The sequence below is a fragment of the Oryctolagus cuniculus genome, chromosome 15 (genome assembly GCF_964237555.1).
Source record: "Oryctolagus cuniculus chromosome 15, mOryCun1.1, whole genome shotgun sequence".
Classification (NCBI taxonomy): domain Eukaryota; kingdom Metazoa; phylum Chordata; class Mammalia; order Lagomorpha; family Leporidae; genus Oryctolagus; species Oryctolagus cuniculus.
This window is the reverse complement of record NC_091446.1, coordinates 82,932,836-82,950,153: the sequence shown is the minus strand read 5'-3', so window position 1 is coordinate 82,950,153 and position 17,318 is coordinate 82,932,836. Positions and strand designations below refer to the sequence as shown.

Below are 17,318 nucleotides of genomic sequence, written 5' to 3'. Positions count from 1 at the left end.
GTGCTGGGGGAGGGCTGAGTCGCTTTCCCTGCAGGGAGCAACCTGGTGATCAGCACCCTGGGGAGCTGCGGGCCTGTGGCTGCTCCTGCCTGACATGTGCTGTCCCTGTCCTTATGGTCAGCAGCAGCCCGGTGTTACCAGCATGCGGCTCAGGAGCTGGTGCCAAGGAGTTCTCAGTGCTCTGTGCCTGAAGCCCTCCCTGGCCAGTGTCAGGACAGGGCCCTGGTTCCCGCTCTGGACAGTCTGGGCCAGGCCGGCTTGAGGTCCTATGCAGGTGGTGCTCAGTGGGCGGCTCCCCTGCCCTCCATCGCAGGAGGACCCCCTGTGTCCACCTCCTACAACTCCTGGGAAGAAGGGCTGGAGCAGAGCAGGAGGGGTCAGCAGGGGTTGGCAGGGCTGGGGTGGGGCCTGTGGTAGGACAGGAGGCTGCAGCCCTGGGAGTCTCCGTTCAGGTCATTGCAGGGGCAGCCCCGAGTGTGGGGACCTCAGGAAGAAGGACAGGCCATGATGGGGCTCCCTGTGCCACCTTGTGTTCAAATAAAGAGACCTTCACAGTTGGGCTGTAATAAAGTTGTGTTTTAGAGGAGGGCAGGAGGTGCAGGTTGCCTGGGACTTGGGACCGTTACGGCAGGTGGCAGAGGGCCCTGGCACCCCTGGTTCTGGGGAAGTTCTGCCAGAGCCCTGCCCTCTTCACCTGGGGCCTGGGGAGAACACAGGCCCCATTTTTGGTGACTTTTGATGAAGCCAGAGCTGAGGACCCTGACCCCTTGCCACAGCTGCACGTCACTTGGGATTGGCTGGCAGGATTCTGTGACATCACAGTCACTGAGAACTGTGCACTCTGGGTTGTCGGCAACCAGTGGTCAGTAGTGCTTCTACTGCCCAACTGACCAGGTGTGGGTAGCGTAGGCAGGAGGCACTTTTCACAGAATCCAATGGATTCGCGATGGAGGTGAGTGGGACTGGCTCTCTGTATGAGCTGTGACGTGGGAAAGGTCACGCCAGGTGGGTGGCACTGGTCTCCCACACCGGGTTCCATAAGTGATGTGGCTGAGCTCTCAGTGGGCCCCTGTGTGCAGTGTGTATACAGTCGTCTCATTCCTCCCGCTCTGCTGGGCATCAGTGGTAAATGGGCCTTGGTGTGTGTCTGTGTCTGGACATGGGTTCAAGACTAGGTGTTGGATCAGCTGGTATCAGGTGGGGCAGGGAGGACGGCTCTGAGAGCCCTAGAGATGTGGGGGCTGGGAGCAGGTCAGGGAGACCCTTAGACTTGGGCTCCCTGGAGGACACATAGATGCCAGGCTGGGGGAAGAGCGTCCTACCTTAGGGCAGGGGAGGCTAGCCAGGGGCTGTCTTGCTCAACCGTCCCTAGTCCCTGTGCTCTGGACAAGTCATCCTCCTGGGACCCGACCACCAGGTGCCCGCCCACCTGCCTATGTGGCTCTGACCAGGGGGACAGCCCTCAGGGCAGCAGTTCCCGTGGGCTCCCTGTGCTGGCTCACATGTGCGTGTGTGTCTTACAGATTGGATATGGACGCCCTGAGGTCCGGCAGGGCCCAGGAGCGAGCAAGGATCATCTTGAAATATGAGCAGGTACGGGCCAGGGTGCTGGGGGAGGAGGTGGGGCCCTGCCTCAAGTACTGTGCTTGTGAGAGCCAGACCCCGCCTCCCTGGGGACACAGCGGGGAGGGTGTTTCAGCTCCCCTTGTGACTGAGACCCGGACGTCTCACCTGGGTCCCCTCTCCCCTGCAGGGTCCTCGTAAAGGGGCCCAGTTTCACCTGGGAGAAGAGGACGACGAGAGTGGAGCCCTTGTCCCAGACAAACTTGGATTCCTTTGGTGAGTCCTCTGCAGCCCGATCCACCCACGGGAGGATCCATCCACGTAGAGGGGGTGGCTTGAGGGTCCTGCCCTGCTCCTAGGGGACACAACCGGGTCATCAGCATTCCAGAGCTGTGGCCACAGGGTTGGGGCACCAGCCTAGAAGGTGGCAGTTGTCCAGGAGGTACCTGGGTCTCAGGGGCCAAGCTAAAGGCTTAAAGGCCCGGCCTGAGGGACGGCCAGGGGTGGGACCTCAAGGCTCCGAACCTGCCTGCAGGCTTCCCCAGTACAGACCGGGGCAGAGGGGTTTGCAGCGGAGGGCACTGTGCTGGGAGGAGTGGGACCTGAGGGCAGGAGACAGACGTGGAGGCTGTTCCCACAGATGTCAGGGAGAGAGGTCCCGTGGCTGGAGCGTGGGCTCTGGTGACCTAGAGGGATGGAGCCTTCTTGGCCACCTTAGCTCGGGGATGGGGGTTTCTGGCTCCATGTTGTGCCAGAACCTGGAGAAAAAGCAGGAGCCAAGTGGTGGAGAGATGCCCACGGTCCGGGCTGACAGAGGAGGGTGAGATGGAAAGCAGGCACCTCAGGGGGCCAGTACATGGTGGGGAGGGAGGGTGGGGGGTACCCTGGGCGGGTGTGGTGGTCCCAGGTGCCTCGAGCCCCAGCTGCACACTCACAGCACTGGCAGAAAGGGCTCCTACCCGGCCCTGGGCTCCCTGGGCTCACAGTCACAGCCCCTGCTGGGTGTCTGCCTGCAGCATGGCTGCCCCCTCCCTGCCCTTCTCTGTGCCCTGGGCTGCACCTCAGCAGGGTGAGGAGGACACAGGTCCTGTCCCAGCCTTGCTGGGGAAGTGGACCATGCGTGGTTCAGTGCCCATTCTCATGGTGGTGTCTCTCTTGCCTTTCAGTAAGCAGAAGCCGCCCAGGCATGGATGCCTGGCAGTGCAATGGGTAAGCTGACCTTGGCCATGGACTCTTCATCTAGGAGGCAGAACTAGCAGGCCTGTGGGTATGGGCAGTGGTTAGCGGAGTGCCATATGGTCCTCCAGGGACAGCAGTCCCCAGGAGATCTGTTGAGGCCCACACGCCCCAGTGCAGGCCTGCAGCTCGGGGGTCCCCGCCTGTGGGCCACTGTGACCCACTTTCCTGGAGGCAATGGGACTGGCTTGAGGATGGCTTATCCTGTGGGCAGAGCCCAAGCCCCTGAGGCTCCCCTACTTGGAAGGTCTGGGTGCTGTGGTCTGCCCCTTTGCTGGCTCCTCCCAGCTGAGTTGTCCACAGGCTCCTGAGCTGCACCTGTGGCCTCTCTCAGAGGACACTGTTCAGCTCACGCCAACCTGTCTCCATTCACAGCGTAAACATCAGGAGGGCCGCCGACTGCAAAAATGGAATAAGATGCTGCGAAATTTCACCAAGTACCGCAGCAGTGAGAAGGTGCCTGGACCTGAGGGCCCCTGGGGACCACTGGGGGCGGAGTTGGGATGGATGGTACCCATCGCTGTGCCTCTCAGACACAACTGTCCTGCCCTGAAAGGACACAGGTCATCTCAGCCCCATGCCCGTGCACCCAGGACACTGTCGCAGTAGAAGATCCAAAGTCTCCCCCGGGGCCACTCCCAGATGCAGGGCAGGCACAGTTCCTGGTGCCCTGTGGGGCCAGTGAGTGCACGACAGAGCCTGCACTGAGCCCTCGGCCCTCCTCTCACTGTTGGGTCAGGAGGCCCAGGTCCAGACAGATCTGGGGACACGGCACAGAGCCCAGGGCTCCCCTTCCTGCTGTCTCACCCTGCGCTCCCCCTGACAGAGGGCCTGGGGCGGGTCTCACCAGAGCCTCCTCTCTCCTGTAGTTCCACCGGAGAATTGAGAAAGGCATCCCCGCCCAGGTGCGCGGCAAGGTGTGGGCCATGATGCTCTCCGTGGATACCAGGAAGGCCCAGAACCCTGGCAAATTCGAGGTATGGCTCTGCGTGCAACCTGAGGCAGGCCGACCCGCTCGGGCCTGCTCAGGAGCGCGAGGCTCCCGTGTGGTGGACAAGTAATGCCAAGGAGGAGTGGTCATTTGGTTGGGGCCCCCACCCGGCCCTCCCCTCTGCCTCCTCCACGTCTCCCCCACACAAATGGGCCTGGACACAAGGATCCCGTCAGGGCCACAGCCCTCATCCCTGTGGTCCTGCCTTTGCTCTAGGCCCAGGACTGCCCAGTGCCATTATGCTGGGTCCTGAATGGATAGAGATGGCCTGGAATGAGGTGGAAGTCCTGTGTGCTAGGGCCCGCAGCTGGCTCTGTTCTAAATGGCCGTCCCCACACCTGACCCTGCTTGTGCGTTTCTTATGCTCGCCGGGCCCTGCCCTCACCTGGGCCTTCTCATGCCTGGCCTGGCCAGGCCTCAGCTCACCCAGCCCCGACCTGGCCTGCTGGTTCCATCGGTCAGAGTCAGCTCTCAACTGCTTCTGGGAATGCGGGCTGATCCATCAGAGGGCTGGCCCGGGAATGACTGTCATCTCCCTGGCTGACATCAGGGAGCAAGGAGCAACTGAGCTGCCAGTCCTGCCCTCCCCCAAGTCTTCAAGTGGGGGCTGCCTCTGGGGCCAGCTCCAAGTCCAAGAATGGTGTCCACTCTCTTGATGGAGCTGGGGCTCTCCTGCAGGGGGCAGCCCTGAAGGCTGGTCAGGGTGAGGCTGACTCCTGTCCTGTGGGGCCTGAGAGCCCAGTGAGGAGGCTCGGAGGCCTGATTGGGTCTCAGCTGCTCTGGGAAGGCAGAGGTAGCACAGGACATTGGCAGAGCCCCTGGCCTCAGGCTGACTGTAGTGGGTCCACAGTGGCCCCCTCTGCTGGACACTGGGGGTGGCGTGGGCCCTAAGGTGAGTGGGGAACCCATGACCCTCCCTGGATCAGGGGAATGAGCTGCCCCCAGAAAAACTCTCCCTGCCAACCAGAAGGGCTGCTGTGGCTTTGGGGTGCTTGTGTGGCAGTGGGGGTTGGCTCGTCCTGAGGCCGGCCCCTCCCCCTCGGCCCTGCCCTGCAGGAGATGAAGGAACGGGCCAGGTTGTGCTCAGATCAAGTCCAACAGATCGATGAAGAGGTAGCACGCACGTTCAGAAGTCACATCATGTTTCGAGAGCGATACGGAGCCAAGTGAGGCCTCTGGGCTCGAGGGGCCCGGGGGGAGGGAGGTGCAAGGGTCCTGGGACACATGGGGTCCTAGGAGAGACGTGGGCTCACACCTAAAGCATAATTCCTCTAGGACAGAAAAAAATGGACCCATGGCCTTCTATTTATACTGAACAGTTCGCTTTCCCAAAGACACTTTGGTGGGAATGAAATGAAAAGGAACACAAGGGGAGACAGTATTTACAAAATACAGAAAATGAAGTTATAAATCTCAATAATAAGAAAGCAAATGAGGGTTCCCTGCCCTGACATGGGCCAAGGCTCAGGAGGGCCCGTTCGTGACTGCACACACAACTCTCCTACTCAACGCGTGAACGCACGCTTAGCACCTAAACCACAATGGGGCACCAGCGCACAGCTGTGAGAATGGGGGAACTTAGACCACCGAGGACGCCGGGTGCTGGGGAGAACGTGAGGCGAGCCCCGCTCTGGTTCACTGCAGGAACAGAGCACAGTGCCCAGGCCCCCGGCAGCACCCAGGGCTGTTTCTCACAATGAGAGACACACACCTTCCACACGAACCCCCAGCACGCACGCACATTCACACAACTACTAGAACAGTTGAGTGCAAGAAAACCTTCATGCAAGATTCAGGGTTGTGTTCAAAGTCACTGGACGCAGGCGTAGCCTGCACGATGCTCAGTGGGGAAACGGATAAGCAACCCGTGTCACAGCTGAATCCTAGAACGGGATTCAGTGAGAGGCAGGACGAGGCTCGGCCCTGGGCTCACCTGGATGCATCTCAGGTACATCCTGCTAAGAGAGGACGCGTCCCTCTAAGACTACACGTGCTGTGATCCACTCACAGGACATCTGCAAGAGGCCAAATCCGGGACACACAACAGGGCAGTGGTGGCCACGGGCTGGGGGAGGTGGGGAGTTTGGCCACAGGGGGCTCATGGGGAACACATAGGCCACAGGAGCTGCTCTCTACCAGAATGAACGTGCATGGGAGGCTGACTCTCCACGGCTTAGACCCACGGGACTGCACCTCCCACAGTGGGACGCTCACCTCTGCAATGAACACCCACCTGGGGAAACGAAACTGCACATGACTGCACCCTGGGGATGTGCATGTCCCTGCAGGCAGTGCTCACCCACACGGTGGACAACACGCAGGTGCCCTGATGACGTCACTGCTCATGAGCAGAGTGTCACGGGTGCTGCGTGTGGCTGTCAGGCTCTGTAAGGCAGAGCCACACTGAGAGCCTCGGCAGCACAGGACGCACAGCCTCTGTCCTCTCTCTTCCAGCCAACGCTCCTTATTTGAGGTGCTCCTCGCATACTCGATGTACAACCCCGTGAGTATTCTGCGATAACGTTCCAAGGTCATATCCAGAGCTGTCCATGCAGGGCGCCCCTGGTCACTGAGATCCTAGCCTGGGTTGAGGGGGCCTCTCTAATCCACAAGGCAGAGACCGAGGGGTAGAGTTCAAGCTCATGGCCTCCTTGGCCACAACCTCAAGTTCTGGGGGCAGAACGGAAGCCTTCTCCTGGGCTGGGCTCTGTTCTAGCCCAGGCAGGCCTTACTATGGTGCTTCTTCCTCACGTCTGTAGTGGGGCCCAGCAGGGCCCCTGTGCAGCAGAGAGCTCCAGAGGCCGTCACGGGTGTGCAGTCTGCACTCCCACAACAGTCTTCCCCTTCCTGACATCTGGGGTGGGGCTCATACCTCTTCTTAACCCTGCGCAGCCTGCGCTCAGACCCTGCAGGATTCTCTGCAGGAACTTTGAGAGCCGGCGTGTGCTCCAGTCCCTGAGATCCTGACACCCAAGGGGCAGCAGTGGGGCCTGGTGGTAATGCTCAGCCCTCCCAGGAGAGGTCACCCTTGCCACTTGAGATCATCCCAGCCAGGGAGGTCCCTCTGATGTGTTTTGTGTTCTTCCAGGAATTGGGCTACAGCCAGGGCCTAAGCCACGTGGCAGCCCTGCTGCTGATGTGGCTGAGTGAAGAGGATGCTTTCTGGGCCCTAGTCCAGCTCATGGGGGACAGCCAGCACGCGATGCATGGTGGGTGATGGGTGTGGTGGGCGTGGTCCTGCAAGTGCAGGGATGGGCATGCAGACAAGTGACTGGGACATTGTCCCTCGCTGGCTGCTGCGTGCATAGGGGAGTCTCCCTCGGGATGGTTCCTTAGGAGCCAGGGCCAGCAGAGGGCCCAATACCAAGCCATACCCCTCACTTGCCATCACACAAAGGTCCTGTGCCTTGTCTTTGACAAATGACCCTTAGGTCCCTACTGGCCTCACTGCTTCACATCTCTAGTCAGACTCCCACCCACTGCGCCACACCCTTGCAGAAGGAGCATCCATTCTAGGGTGGCCCCTCCTCACCCTGAGTGTCCAGATGGCCCTGAGGCACCCAGTGTGAGTGCAACCTGCCCTGGGCTGTCAGCTGTACCCCCCTTCCCCTGATGCTCCCCTGCCTGTTAGAGCCTCCCCTGACCCTCCGTGCTCAGCAAGACCCCGCCCCAAGCCTTTGGCTTTCCAGCCTTCCTGGGAAGACACTCTGAATGAGGGCTGGGGGGTTGCTATTACTCAGATTTCTACACACCAGACTCCCCAAAACTGGAGCGATTCCAGCACCACCTGGGAGACATCATGCATCGCGTGCTGCCCTCCCTGGAGAAACACCTGGTAAGTAAACATCTCCTTTCTCCCCTCGGGGGCTCTGTGCTCAGGGAGGGGAGGACAGAGAGGGGTCCTGACTGCTTCCTGGGCCAGGGGAGGCTACGTCCTCACCAAGGCTTTTCTTGGTTACTGGGGGCCGCGGCAGCTTGGGTGCTGGTTTGATTTCCAGCACTTGGTCCCCCAGAGTTTGTGTAGATTGCAGGGAGATGCTGTCCCCAGGGCAGAGTGGACTGAGGGACCTGTGTCCCTTCAGGAATCTGCATGGCTGGGAGAGGGGATGCACCTGCTCTTGGGCTTCCTGCACCCAGGGGCTCTGCCACAGGGCTCAGATTAGAGCGAGTCAGGCCTGGGCCCTGGGCCCTGAGCCCACTCTGCCTCTTCTTAGGAGGAGGAGGGTGTGTACCTTGAGGACTACACCGCACACTGGTACATCCAGTGCTTCCTGGATGGGGTAAGTGCCCCGGGGACCCCTTGCCCAGGGAAGCTCCTGCCCCAGTGCCTGGCTCTCCTGTCGTGGTGGCCTCTGACTCTGAGCTCCCCCAGCCCCAGCAGACACAGGAGGGAGTCTGCTGTACAGACCAGGCAGGCCCTGTCCTGCTGAGGGTGGTCCAAGCTGAGGCTGAGCCTCAGGGCCAGCAAGGAGGGGACAGGTCCCACCAGGACCCATCCTGAGAGCCTGGCAAAGGCCAGAGCCCTACAGTGAGAGGCAGGAGATCCACAGACCCTGGGTGCCACAGGCTGCTTTCAGCACAGCCCAAGGGCTGACCCCTCCCCCAGGTGCCTGGGCTGTCTGGCATCTCCAGGGTGGCTTCCAAAGTGTGCAGAGCAGTCTGCGTGGCCCCAGGGTCCTGGATAGGCCTTGGTGCTCTTTCTCTCTGGGCTTCTAGGACACAGCTAGGATGCCCTATGACACTGCACACCCACCCACGGTGGGCCCTGCTGAGGCCCTGACGCGCGGGGTCCTCCAATGCCTCTGTCCCCCAGGTGCCGTTCCCCCTGGCACTTCGGATGTGGGATATTTACATCCTTGAGGGCGCACATGTACTCACCGGCATGGTGTACACCGTCCTCAAGGTCCACCGAAGTAAGTCCTCAGGGCCCACAGAGGCCTGGGTGCTGGGGATGGAGGAGTTGGGGGGGGTCCCATGCTTGGCCCGGGTGAGCAGAACCTAGGGGAGGGACAAGTTTTCTGAGTTCTTGGCCAGCTTAGGGGCATTGCGAATCCCGTTTCATCCCCAACCCCAAAAAATGGTGCCTCCCAGCCTGACACCCACCCCCATGTCCAGAGCCCATGTTGAAGATGCCCCGGGACCACATCCAGGAGTTCCTGCATGCGCTCCTTCCCCACTGCCTGGCTCTCTTGTGTCCTGTGACTCTGAGCAGGGCTGAGCTCCCCCAGCCCCAGCAGACACAGGAGGGAGCCTGCTGTGCAGACCAGGCAGGCTCTGTCCTGCTGAGGGTGGTCCAAGCTGAGGCTGAGCCTCAGGGCCAGCAAGTGGGGGACAGGGCCAGAGTCAGGGGTTGCAGCAGGAACAAGGGTTGGAGCAGCCATGGTGGCTGCACCATCCCTAGGGCTCCTCCTAGCCCGATGCCCACCCCCATGTCTAGAGCGCCTGCTGAAGATGTCCAGAGACCACATCCGGGAGTTCCTGCAGGTGACCCTGAAGCAGGCCTGGTCACTGAGCGAGGATGCGGTCATCAGGCAGCTGCGGGCCTCCATGCGTGAGCTGGGGAAGCTCCAGTGCCTCCTGCCTCCCGAAGGTGAGTCCAGCACACGGCCCCGTCCCATGCTCCCTTGGGGGAGTAAGCAGTGGGAGACCCAGGCCCTGGCAGCCCGCCCAGGGCCTCCCCTCTTCCTAGTCCTCCTTGTCCTCCCCGGGCTCAGCAGTTCTGAGGTGTCCCTGTCATTCCCATGGCCCAGGCTGCATGGCCCATTCCTTCTGCGGCCAGCAGGCTGGAGGTGTCCTGAGCATCACACCGAGTGATGGGGACCCCAAGGGTCAGGTCAGGGCAGGCACCCTGCTGGCCAGATAGTGGCCGTGGAGAAACAAAACCCATCTATTCTTTTTCCAGAAAAGCCAACCGAAGATGGCAGCCCAGCCCTGCTGGTGCCGCCTGGCTCTCAGGAGCGCGCTCCCCCACCAGTGTCCCTCAAGACCATCGTTGAGCGCAAAGGCTGTCACCCTGAGGCTGCAGCTCCCCAGGAGCCAGCGGAGGCTTCAGCTTCTGTCCCCGAGGAGACCGGTCCTCTGGGATCTGCCGTCCAGCCCGACTCCAAGCAACACGCCAAGGAGCAGAAGAGCAGTCGTGGCGAGAGCGGCACCCAGCCCCGCGGCCCGGGCTCCTCCATGGGGGCCTCAGGGTCAGGGGGCGCCGCCCACCTCTCGGGCCCACAGTGCTCCTGGCTGGACGAGCCAGGCCCCCTCCGGCGCTGGACTTCCCTGACCAAACTCAACGTGACCTTCCAAGATGACTCCGACTCTGAGGACGAGGAGTACTACAGCGGCCTGGAGAAGCAGGAAGAAGACCAAGAGGAGGAGGAAGAGGAGGAAGACCGGGCTGCTGAGTGTTCTGCGTCTCCCTGGCCAAAGCTGCTGCAGGACCTGAGATTCGTCCTGCCCGAGACAATTTTTGAAGAGGACGAGGAGGGAGGCTGTGAAGAGGGTGCCTCCCCGGAGCCCTCGTCCCCAGCCCTGTCTGTGAAGTCCTCAGAGTCTCTGCATGGCCCGGGCCTTTCAGCCCCACAGAGCTTGCAGAGCAGGGGAGACCTGTCCCGATGGGCGGGCCTCCCAAATCTCAGCCCGCCTGTCAAAGGCGCTGATTTCTGGCCCCTGGAGCTGGGTGGCCAGCAGGGTCTCAGGGCCCCTCCCCCACCTGCCTCAGAGCCCCTGGATCCCGAGCCCAGGCAGGCTGTGCCAGCCCTGGGAGCAGGGCTGAAGACACCCTCCCTGCATGGGAGCCCCATGCACTCTGGGGACACTCACGGGCTGGAGCCTGCAGGAGCCAGCCCTGTGCTGGGAGACCAGGCCCGTGTCCTCGCCCTGGCTCGAGGCCTCCTTGCTGCCCACTCCATGGAGCAGCTGGATGTGCGTGGGCACCTGGAGGGGAAGAACAGCCCACCAGGTGTCCAGCTCAGACGGGCCAGAAGCCTAGCCTGCCTAAGCACAGCGGCCACCCCGATGGACAAGGCTCCTCTCTAGAGCGCCTCTCCCCCATGCTGAGGCCTCACCCTAGCTCAACTCGGCCAGAGTCTAGCTTCTCTATGCCTGGTGGCCTCCTCGATTGACAAGGCTCCTCTCTGGAGCTCCTCTCCCCCTCCCTGAGCCCACCCTAGCTCCACTCGGCCAGCATCTAGCTTCTCTATTCTCAGGGCCTTCCCGATTGACAAAGCTCCTCTCTGGAGCTCCTCTCCCCCATCATGAGGCCTCACCCTAGCTCAACTCGGCCAGAATCTACCTTCTCTATGCCCAGCGGCCTCCCTGATTGACAAGGCTCCTCTCTGGAGCTCCTTCCCCACTCCCTGAGCTCACCCTAGCTCATCTCGGCCAGCATCTAGCTTCTCTGTGCCTGGTGGCCTCCCCGATTGACAAGGCTCCTCTCTGGAGTTCCTCTCCCCCTCCCTGAGCGGCTTCACCCTAGCTCATCTCGGCCAGCATCTAGCTTCTCTATGCCCAACGGCCTCCCCGATTGACAAGGCTCCTCTCTGGAGCTCCTCTCCCCCTCCCTGAGCGGCCTCACCCTGGCTCATCTCAGCCACGGAGCCAGCCCACTGCCACAGTTGCTATGGGCACCCTCAGAGCAGGAGATGATGTAGGACACGAACCCAGGCACCTGTGGGCTGCCACATACCCCTCCTGCCTTCTTGAGGGAACCCTGGAACTTCTGCCCCTTGTTGATTCTGTATTAAATGGTTTCAGAATGCCTTTGATTTTGTGACCCCTGGAGCCGAGCTGCCACACAGGGTCCCTGAGTCCCTTGCAAGGGGCTGGAGGTGCCACAGCCGCCAGCTGCAGCCAGAGACCTGGCTCAGGGTGCTCCATCACTTCCTGAGATTGCCCTGTGCCCAGTGTGGACCAGGGGAGGACTGGAGGAGCAGCAGTGGCTGGGTACATGTGGCCTCTGGGACAGTTGAGGAGTGTGGGCCCAGCCAAGGGACCAGGCCCACGATCACCTCTGTGCACTGTCCTGGGTGTGTGGGCACCAGGTTCCTGCTCTTCTTCCCTCTTTCTTTGCCTTCCATCCTCCCCTGCCCCATCTCAAAATCCAGCATCTCATGGCCTGAGCCCGCGAGAGGACCCCAGGGCACTTCTGACCACAGACCAGGATGCCAGTGGGTGGAGACAGCCCAGAATGTCCAGGTGGTCCTGGTGGCACACCTGGCTGGCCAGATGCCCACATGCCTTCTTGCAGCTCAGGCCTCCTGGGCTGCTGTCACAGTGGGTTCAGCTTCTCCAGGTCATGCTGTCACTAGGGGTCATTTGCATGGAGAATGTGTCCCCTGATGTTGGGAGAAGAGACTCCTGGCTCAGAGGCTCCTGGCCTGGTGATTCCATAAGGAAGGAGTCTGGAACCCTGCCTTGGGCAGAAAGAGCACCCCAGTTCTCCAAGGGTCCCAGACACTTGTAGCCTCTTCCTCAACCCACACGACCTCCAAAAGGCGACTAGGCCCTGTTCATCAGAAGCCACCTGGGTCATCCCAATGGGGCAGGTTAGGCCACAGCCATTTTCCCCTGGGTCTGGAAGGCCCAGGATTCTCTAGCTGTTGAGTCTGGTTTGGAGTTGACCACTCTGTACTCCGTTCTTGAATGAGCCATGGCTGTGTCAGTGGCAGGACCCCAAGGGCTCAGAATTGCTGGTCCCCACAGGGTGCTTTTTGCAGAATCACGCTGAGGCCAGAAGCTGACGAGACAGAGGGTGACAAGTGGCTACTGTGCTGATGACTCATCTCTCCAGGCTGGAGAGCCACAGCCATGGGCCAGTCCTGAGCCTGCTCCTGTTCTCCAGTACTCAAGGCTGGTCCTCTTGTTCCTGGGAACCATAAGGCCATATTTTGGACTCTTCACCTGCTTCTTCTGCTCCTTATCTGGGGGAAGATGTGAGCCCGATGATGAGCTTACAGGCAAGGTTGCTACAGGGCAGGCAAAGTGATGGGAAGGCCCCTGTCCAGGTCAAGCCTGTGCTGTGCTCCCTGCTCTGCCCTGGCTTCCTGGGTGGACCGCAGTGTACTCAGAGACGTGCAGGCAGTCCACCTGTCCAGGTGCAAGCCCTAAACACTGTTACTAATGGGAACGCACACCTAGAGACTTTCCTGGTGCTTATGGCCTCGAACCATCCTCCCCTGGCCAGCCATGTGTAGGGTGACCTGCAGGCATCCGTCTCCACTGAAAGCCACCTGCCTTTGGTGACAGTCCTTTGCCCTCTCCTGCAATGGAGATTTCACAAACCTGGTGCTCTTTCTTAAGAAGACTTCTTCCATTGTATCAGTTTGCTTTCTTGTCAAAGATCTGATACCTGTATTCGTGAAGGTCTCTTCTGGGGTTACCATTCTGACTCTCACCAGTCCCAGGCTGTCTCATAAGTTAGGGCAGCTGTGACACATCAGTCCTCCAGTGTGTTCATCTTCAATTAAGGGCGGTGGGATCTTCTGGGTGTCTTCATCCCCACATACATTTTAAAATCAGTTTGGTAATTGGAAAACATCTTGATAGGATTTTTTAAAGATTTATTTATTTCAAAGAGTTACACAGAGAAGGAGAGGCAGAGAAAGAGAGAGAGAGAGGTCTTCCATCTGCTGGTTCACTCCCCAATTGCCCACAACGGCTGGAACTGTGCTGATCCGAAGCCAGGAGCCCCGAACTTCATCCGATTCTCCATACGGATGACAGGGGCCCAAGCACTTGGGCCATCTTCTACTGCTTTCCTACGCCATAGTAGAGAGCTAGATTGGAAGAGGAGCAGCTGAGACTCGAAGCAGCGCCTATATGGAATGCAGGCACCCGCTACCTACACCACAGCGCTGGCCCCATTGATAGGATTTTGATTAAGACTGTGTTGGTCTATCAAGTGAAGAAATACAGATATCTGGGCTAGATTGAGTCTTCCAATCCATGACCATAGAATGTGTCTCCAAATGTTTAGTTCTTCCTTGAGACCTTTTTAGGAGCTTTGTGGTGACCTCATAGAGATTTTGCATATTTTGTTGGAGGTATACCTAGATGTTTCTTTTGTTTTGCTACAGAACCTTTTTTTTTATTTCCATGCATAGTTTTCTCATTAGATTCATTTTCCAAGAGCCCTCATATGTAGTGCAGTTCTTTTCTCATGTGCTGCTCTACACATCTCAGTCCTGACTTGGTCCTGCTCATGCACTTGCTCATCTTTTTCTAGACACACACACACACACACACACACACCCTCTTTCCTTCCTCTAGATTCACCATGGTGCCTCCCTGCATCATAAATAAAACAAAACAAAACAACCACAAAAGTCAAAAACACACCCTCCTGTCTCCTGAGCAGACTAATACATCTGTTTCAATACACACGATGCCAAGCAAGATTACAGAAGATGTTTTCCAGGTGTGCTGAAGAATGAATCTTCTGTCTTCTACAGATGCTGAGCCCAGATGCTCAACAAGCAAGAAGTGGGGTAATGTTTTTAAGAGATGGAGAGAGACTGAGAGAGACCTTCCATCCACTGGTTCACTCCCCCGGTGGCTGCAACGGTCAGAGCTGGGCCAATCTGAAGCCAAGAGCCTGGAGCTTCTTCTAGTCTCCCATGTGGGCGCAGGGGCCCAGGGACTTGGGCCATCTGCTGCTGCCTTCCCAGGTGCATTAGTAGGGAGCTGGATCAGAAGTGGAGCAGCTGGTATACAAACCGGCTCCCACATGGGATGCTGGCACCACAGGTTGCAGCTTAACCCTGTGCACCACAGTTCCAGCCTGGGTAATTCGTTGTTTTAAGCTATGACCACCAAAGGAGACTGCTGGCCAATCCCACTTAGATGAATAGGAAATAGGAAATGTTCACCAAGTGCCCCTAGTGGCTACCACACTAGGTGTTCGTGACACTGGGAAACTGAATGTTACCTGCCTGGGTTTATAAAATGGGATAATAAACAGATTAATTGTAGGACCTTTATGAGAGTGAAATGGAAAAAGGCACCCATCCCCCCTTAGTTTTTTAAGATGTATCTATATTTGAGAAGCAGAGTTACAAAGAGGCAGAGGCAGAGAGAGAGACAGAGAAGAGAGAGAGGTCTTCCATCTGCTGATTCACTCCCCAGATGGCTTCAATGGCCAGAGCTATGCCAATCTAAAGCCAGGATCCAGGAGCAGCTTCCTGGTCTCCCACACGGGTACAGGGGCCCAAGGACTTGGGCCATCTTTCTACTGCTTTCCCAGGCCCTAGCAGAGAGCTGGATCAGAAATGAAGCATCCAGGACTCGAACTGGTACCTATATGGGATGCCCGCACTGCAGGCAGCACTGGCCCCAGCCCCCATCCCGTGTACAGGTAGTGCTAGATGTTATGATTTTTGTTTCTGAGCTTAAAAGAATGCTGAGTTTACAGTTACAGGAAAAACAGAATCAACATGTTTCACAATTTACATTGCAGATCTGCTGCTCTTCTCACAATGTGCTAATATTTCCAAGTGCAGGAATGTTGGCCCCTCTGGGTTTGTATGGGCATTAGGCTGAGGTGGTCAGCAGGGTTTTCCATTTCCCTAAGACAGCACAAGGGAGCCATGGGCCGCGTTCAACCTAATGCGTCAAGCAATCTGTCCTGTGGTTTTACTCTTACAAAATGAAATGTGAATGCTTGAAAGATCATTTACATGTGGCCTACTAGTTATTTAAGAAAACTTCCACTTTGACTATGCCCCTGTCGGAATAATATCGAAGTCGGCGCACTCAAAAGGCTTCCATAGCCTTGGCAACTCATGACTAGAGCCTAGGGAGATTACTGACGCCATAAACAAGAGTGTCAAATTGTTAAGTCAACAACAGGGGTCACTGTGTACTTACTTCTCATGTGGGATCTGTCCTTAATGTGTTGTCCAATGTGAAATAATGCTACAACTAGTACTGAAACAGTACTTTACACTTTGTGTTTCTGTGTGGGTGCAAACTGATGAAATCTTTACTTAATATATACTAAATCGATCTTCTGTATATTAAGATCATTGAAAATGAATCTTGATGTGAATGGAATGGGAGAGGAAGCAGGAGATGGGAGGGGTGCGAGTGGGAGAGAAATTATGGGGGGGGGGGCCATTGTAATCCATGTCATGTGAAACCTCTCCGGGCAGCCCTAGGCTATCTGGTCTCAGGTCACAGACTTAACAGGTGGGGTTTTCTATTTAAATTTGTGATCCATTTGATTTAATTTGTATATAAGATGTGAGTTTAGGTTAAGGTTGTTTTTCTTTCTTTCTTTTTCTTTTCTTTTCTTTCTTTTTTTTGCCTATGTCTATCCAATTGTTCCAGCACCATTTGTTAAAAGCATGTCTTTCTGCCCTGAATTATTGTTTCTCCTTTGTCAAAAATCAGCTAGCCGTGTTTGTGTGGAGCTATTTCTTGGATCTCCACTCTGTTCCCTTCATCTGTGTGTCTCCCTTTGCCAATACTATTCCATGCTGTCTTGATTTCCATGGCTATATAACAAATTCTAAAACCAAGCAGACTGATGCTTCCCATTTCATTCTTCTTCCGAAGGAAGCATGTGGGACAGGCATTTGGCCTAGCTGGTAAGTCACTGCATGCCCTCATCCCACATACGAGTGTCTGTGATGCAGTCACAGCTCCACTCTTGATGCACACCATGGAAGGCAGCAGGTAACGAACGGCTCAAGAGTTTGGTTCACTGCCACCTACGTGAGAGCCTTGAACTGATTTCCTGCCTACTGGCTTTGGCTGCGTCACTCCCTGATATTTGGGACATTTCAGGAGTGAACCAGCAAAATGGGAGATCTCTCTCTCTCTCCCTCTCCCTCTCTTTCTCCCTTTCCCTCTCCCTCTCTCTTTCTCCAATTTTATACACGTGGAAAAAGGAGCAATGAGTGAATTCCAGCCTAATCAGACAGTAAAACGTGTCCTAAAACTTCTGTGATTAAAATAGTGAGGTACTGGCAGGCCAATGAAACAATAGGAAATCTCTAAGTAGAAACAACTGCACATGGAAATCAAGTATATGATACAGGAATAATTTCCAAAATACAGACAAAAGATTAAAACTGAAATTAGCAGCTTTGGTACAGCTGGAGAATGATAAAATCGATCGTTCTTTGTAATGCATATCAGGTTTTCAAATGTATCTCAAATTTTAAATGAAATCATGCACCTACCAGAAGAACACATGAAGAAATCCATCATAATCTGCGAGTTGGGAAATCTTATTATGTTACTCAAAATCCAGAAGGAGCAAATAAGGAATAAAGATAGACACATTTTTATATTTTTAAAACATGTGTGATAAGAAACAAATACTGGCCGGCGCCGTGGCTCACTAGGCTAATCCTCCGCCATGCGGCACCAGCACACCGGGTTCTATTCCCGGTCGGGGCACCGGATTCTGTCCCGGTGCCCCTCTTCCAGGCCAGCTCCCTGCTGTGGCCCGGGAGTGTAGTGAAGGATGGCCCAAGTCCTTGGGCCCTGTACCCCATGGGAGACCAGGAGAAGTACCTGGCTCCTGCCATCA

The 17,318-nt window shown here is 57.1% G+C and overlaps 1 protein-coding gene across 1 annotated transcript; it reads left to right on the top strand.

Annotated features, from left to right (window-relative positions):
- The first annotated feature begins 817 nt into the window (after nt 1-817).
- On the top strand, nt 818-11,547 carry LOC127482574 (USP6 N-terminal-like protein). The gene is made up of 14 exons (XM_070058115.1): nt 818-952; nt 1,524-1,593; nt 1,754-1,839; nt 2,730-2,772; nt 3,175-3,255; nt 3,669-3,776; nt 4,847-4,956; nt 6,245-6,293; nt 6,879-6,999; nt 7,531-7,625; nt 8,005-8,070; nt 8,604-8,703; nt 9,228-9,380; nt 9,693-11,547. Exons 1-14 carry the CDS (start codon nt 936-938, stop codon nt 10,817-10,819), a joined length of 2,226 nt encoding a protein of 741 aa, XP_069914216.1. The 5' UTR covers nt 818-935; the 3' UTR covers nt 10,820-11,547.
- The last annotated feature ends 5,771 nt before the right edge of the window (nt 11,548-17,318 follow it).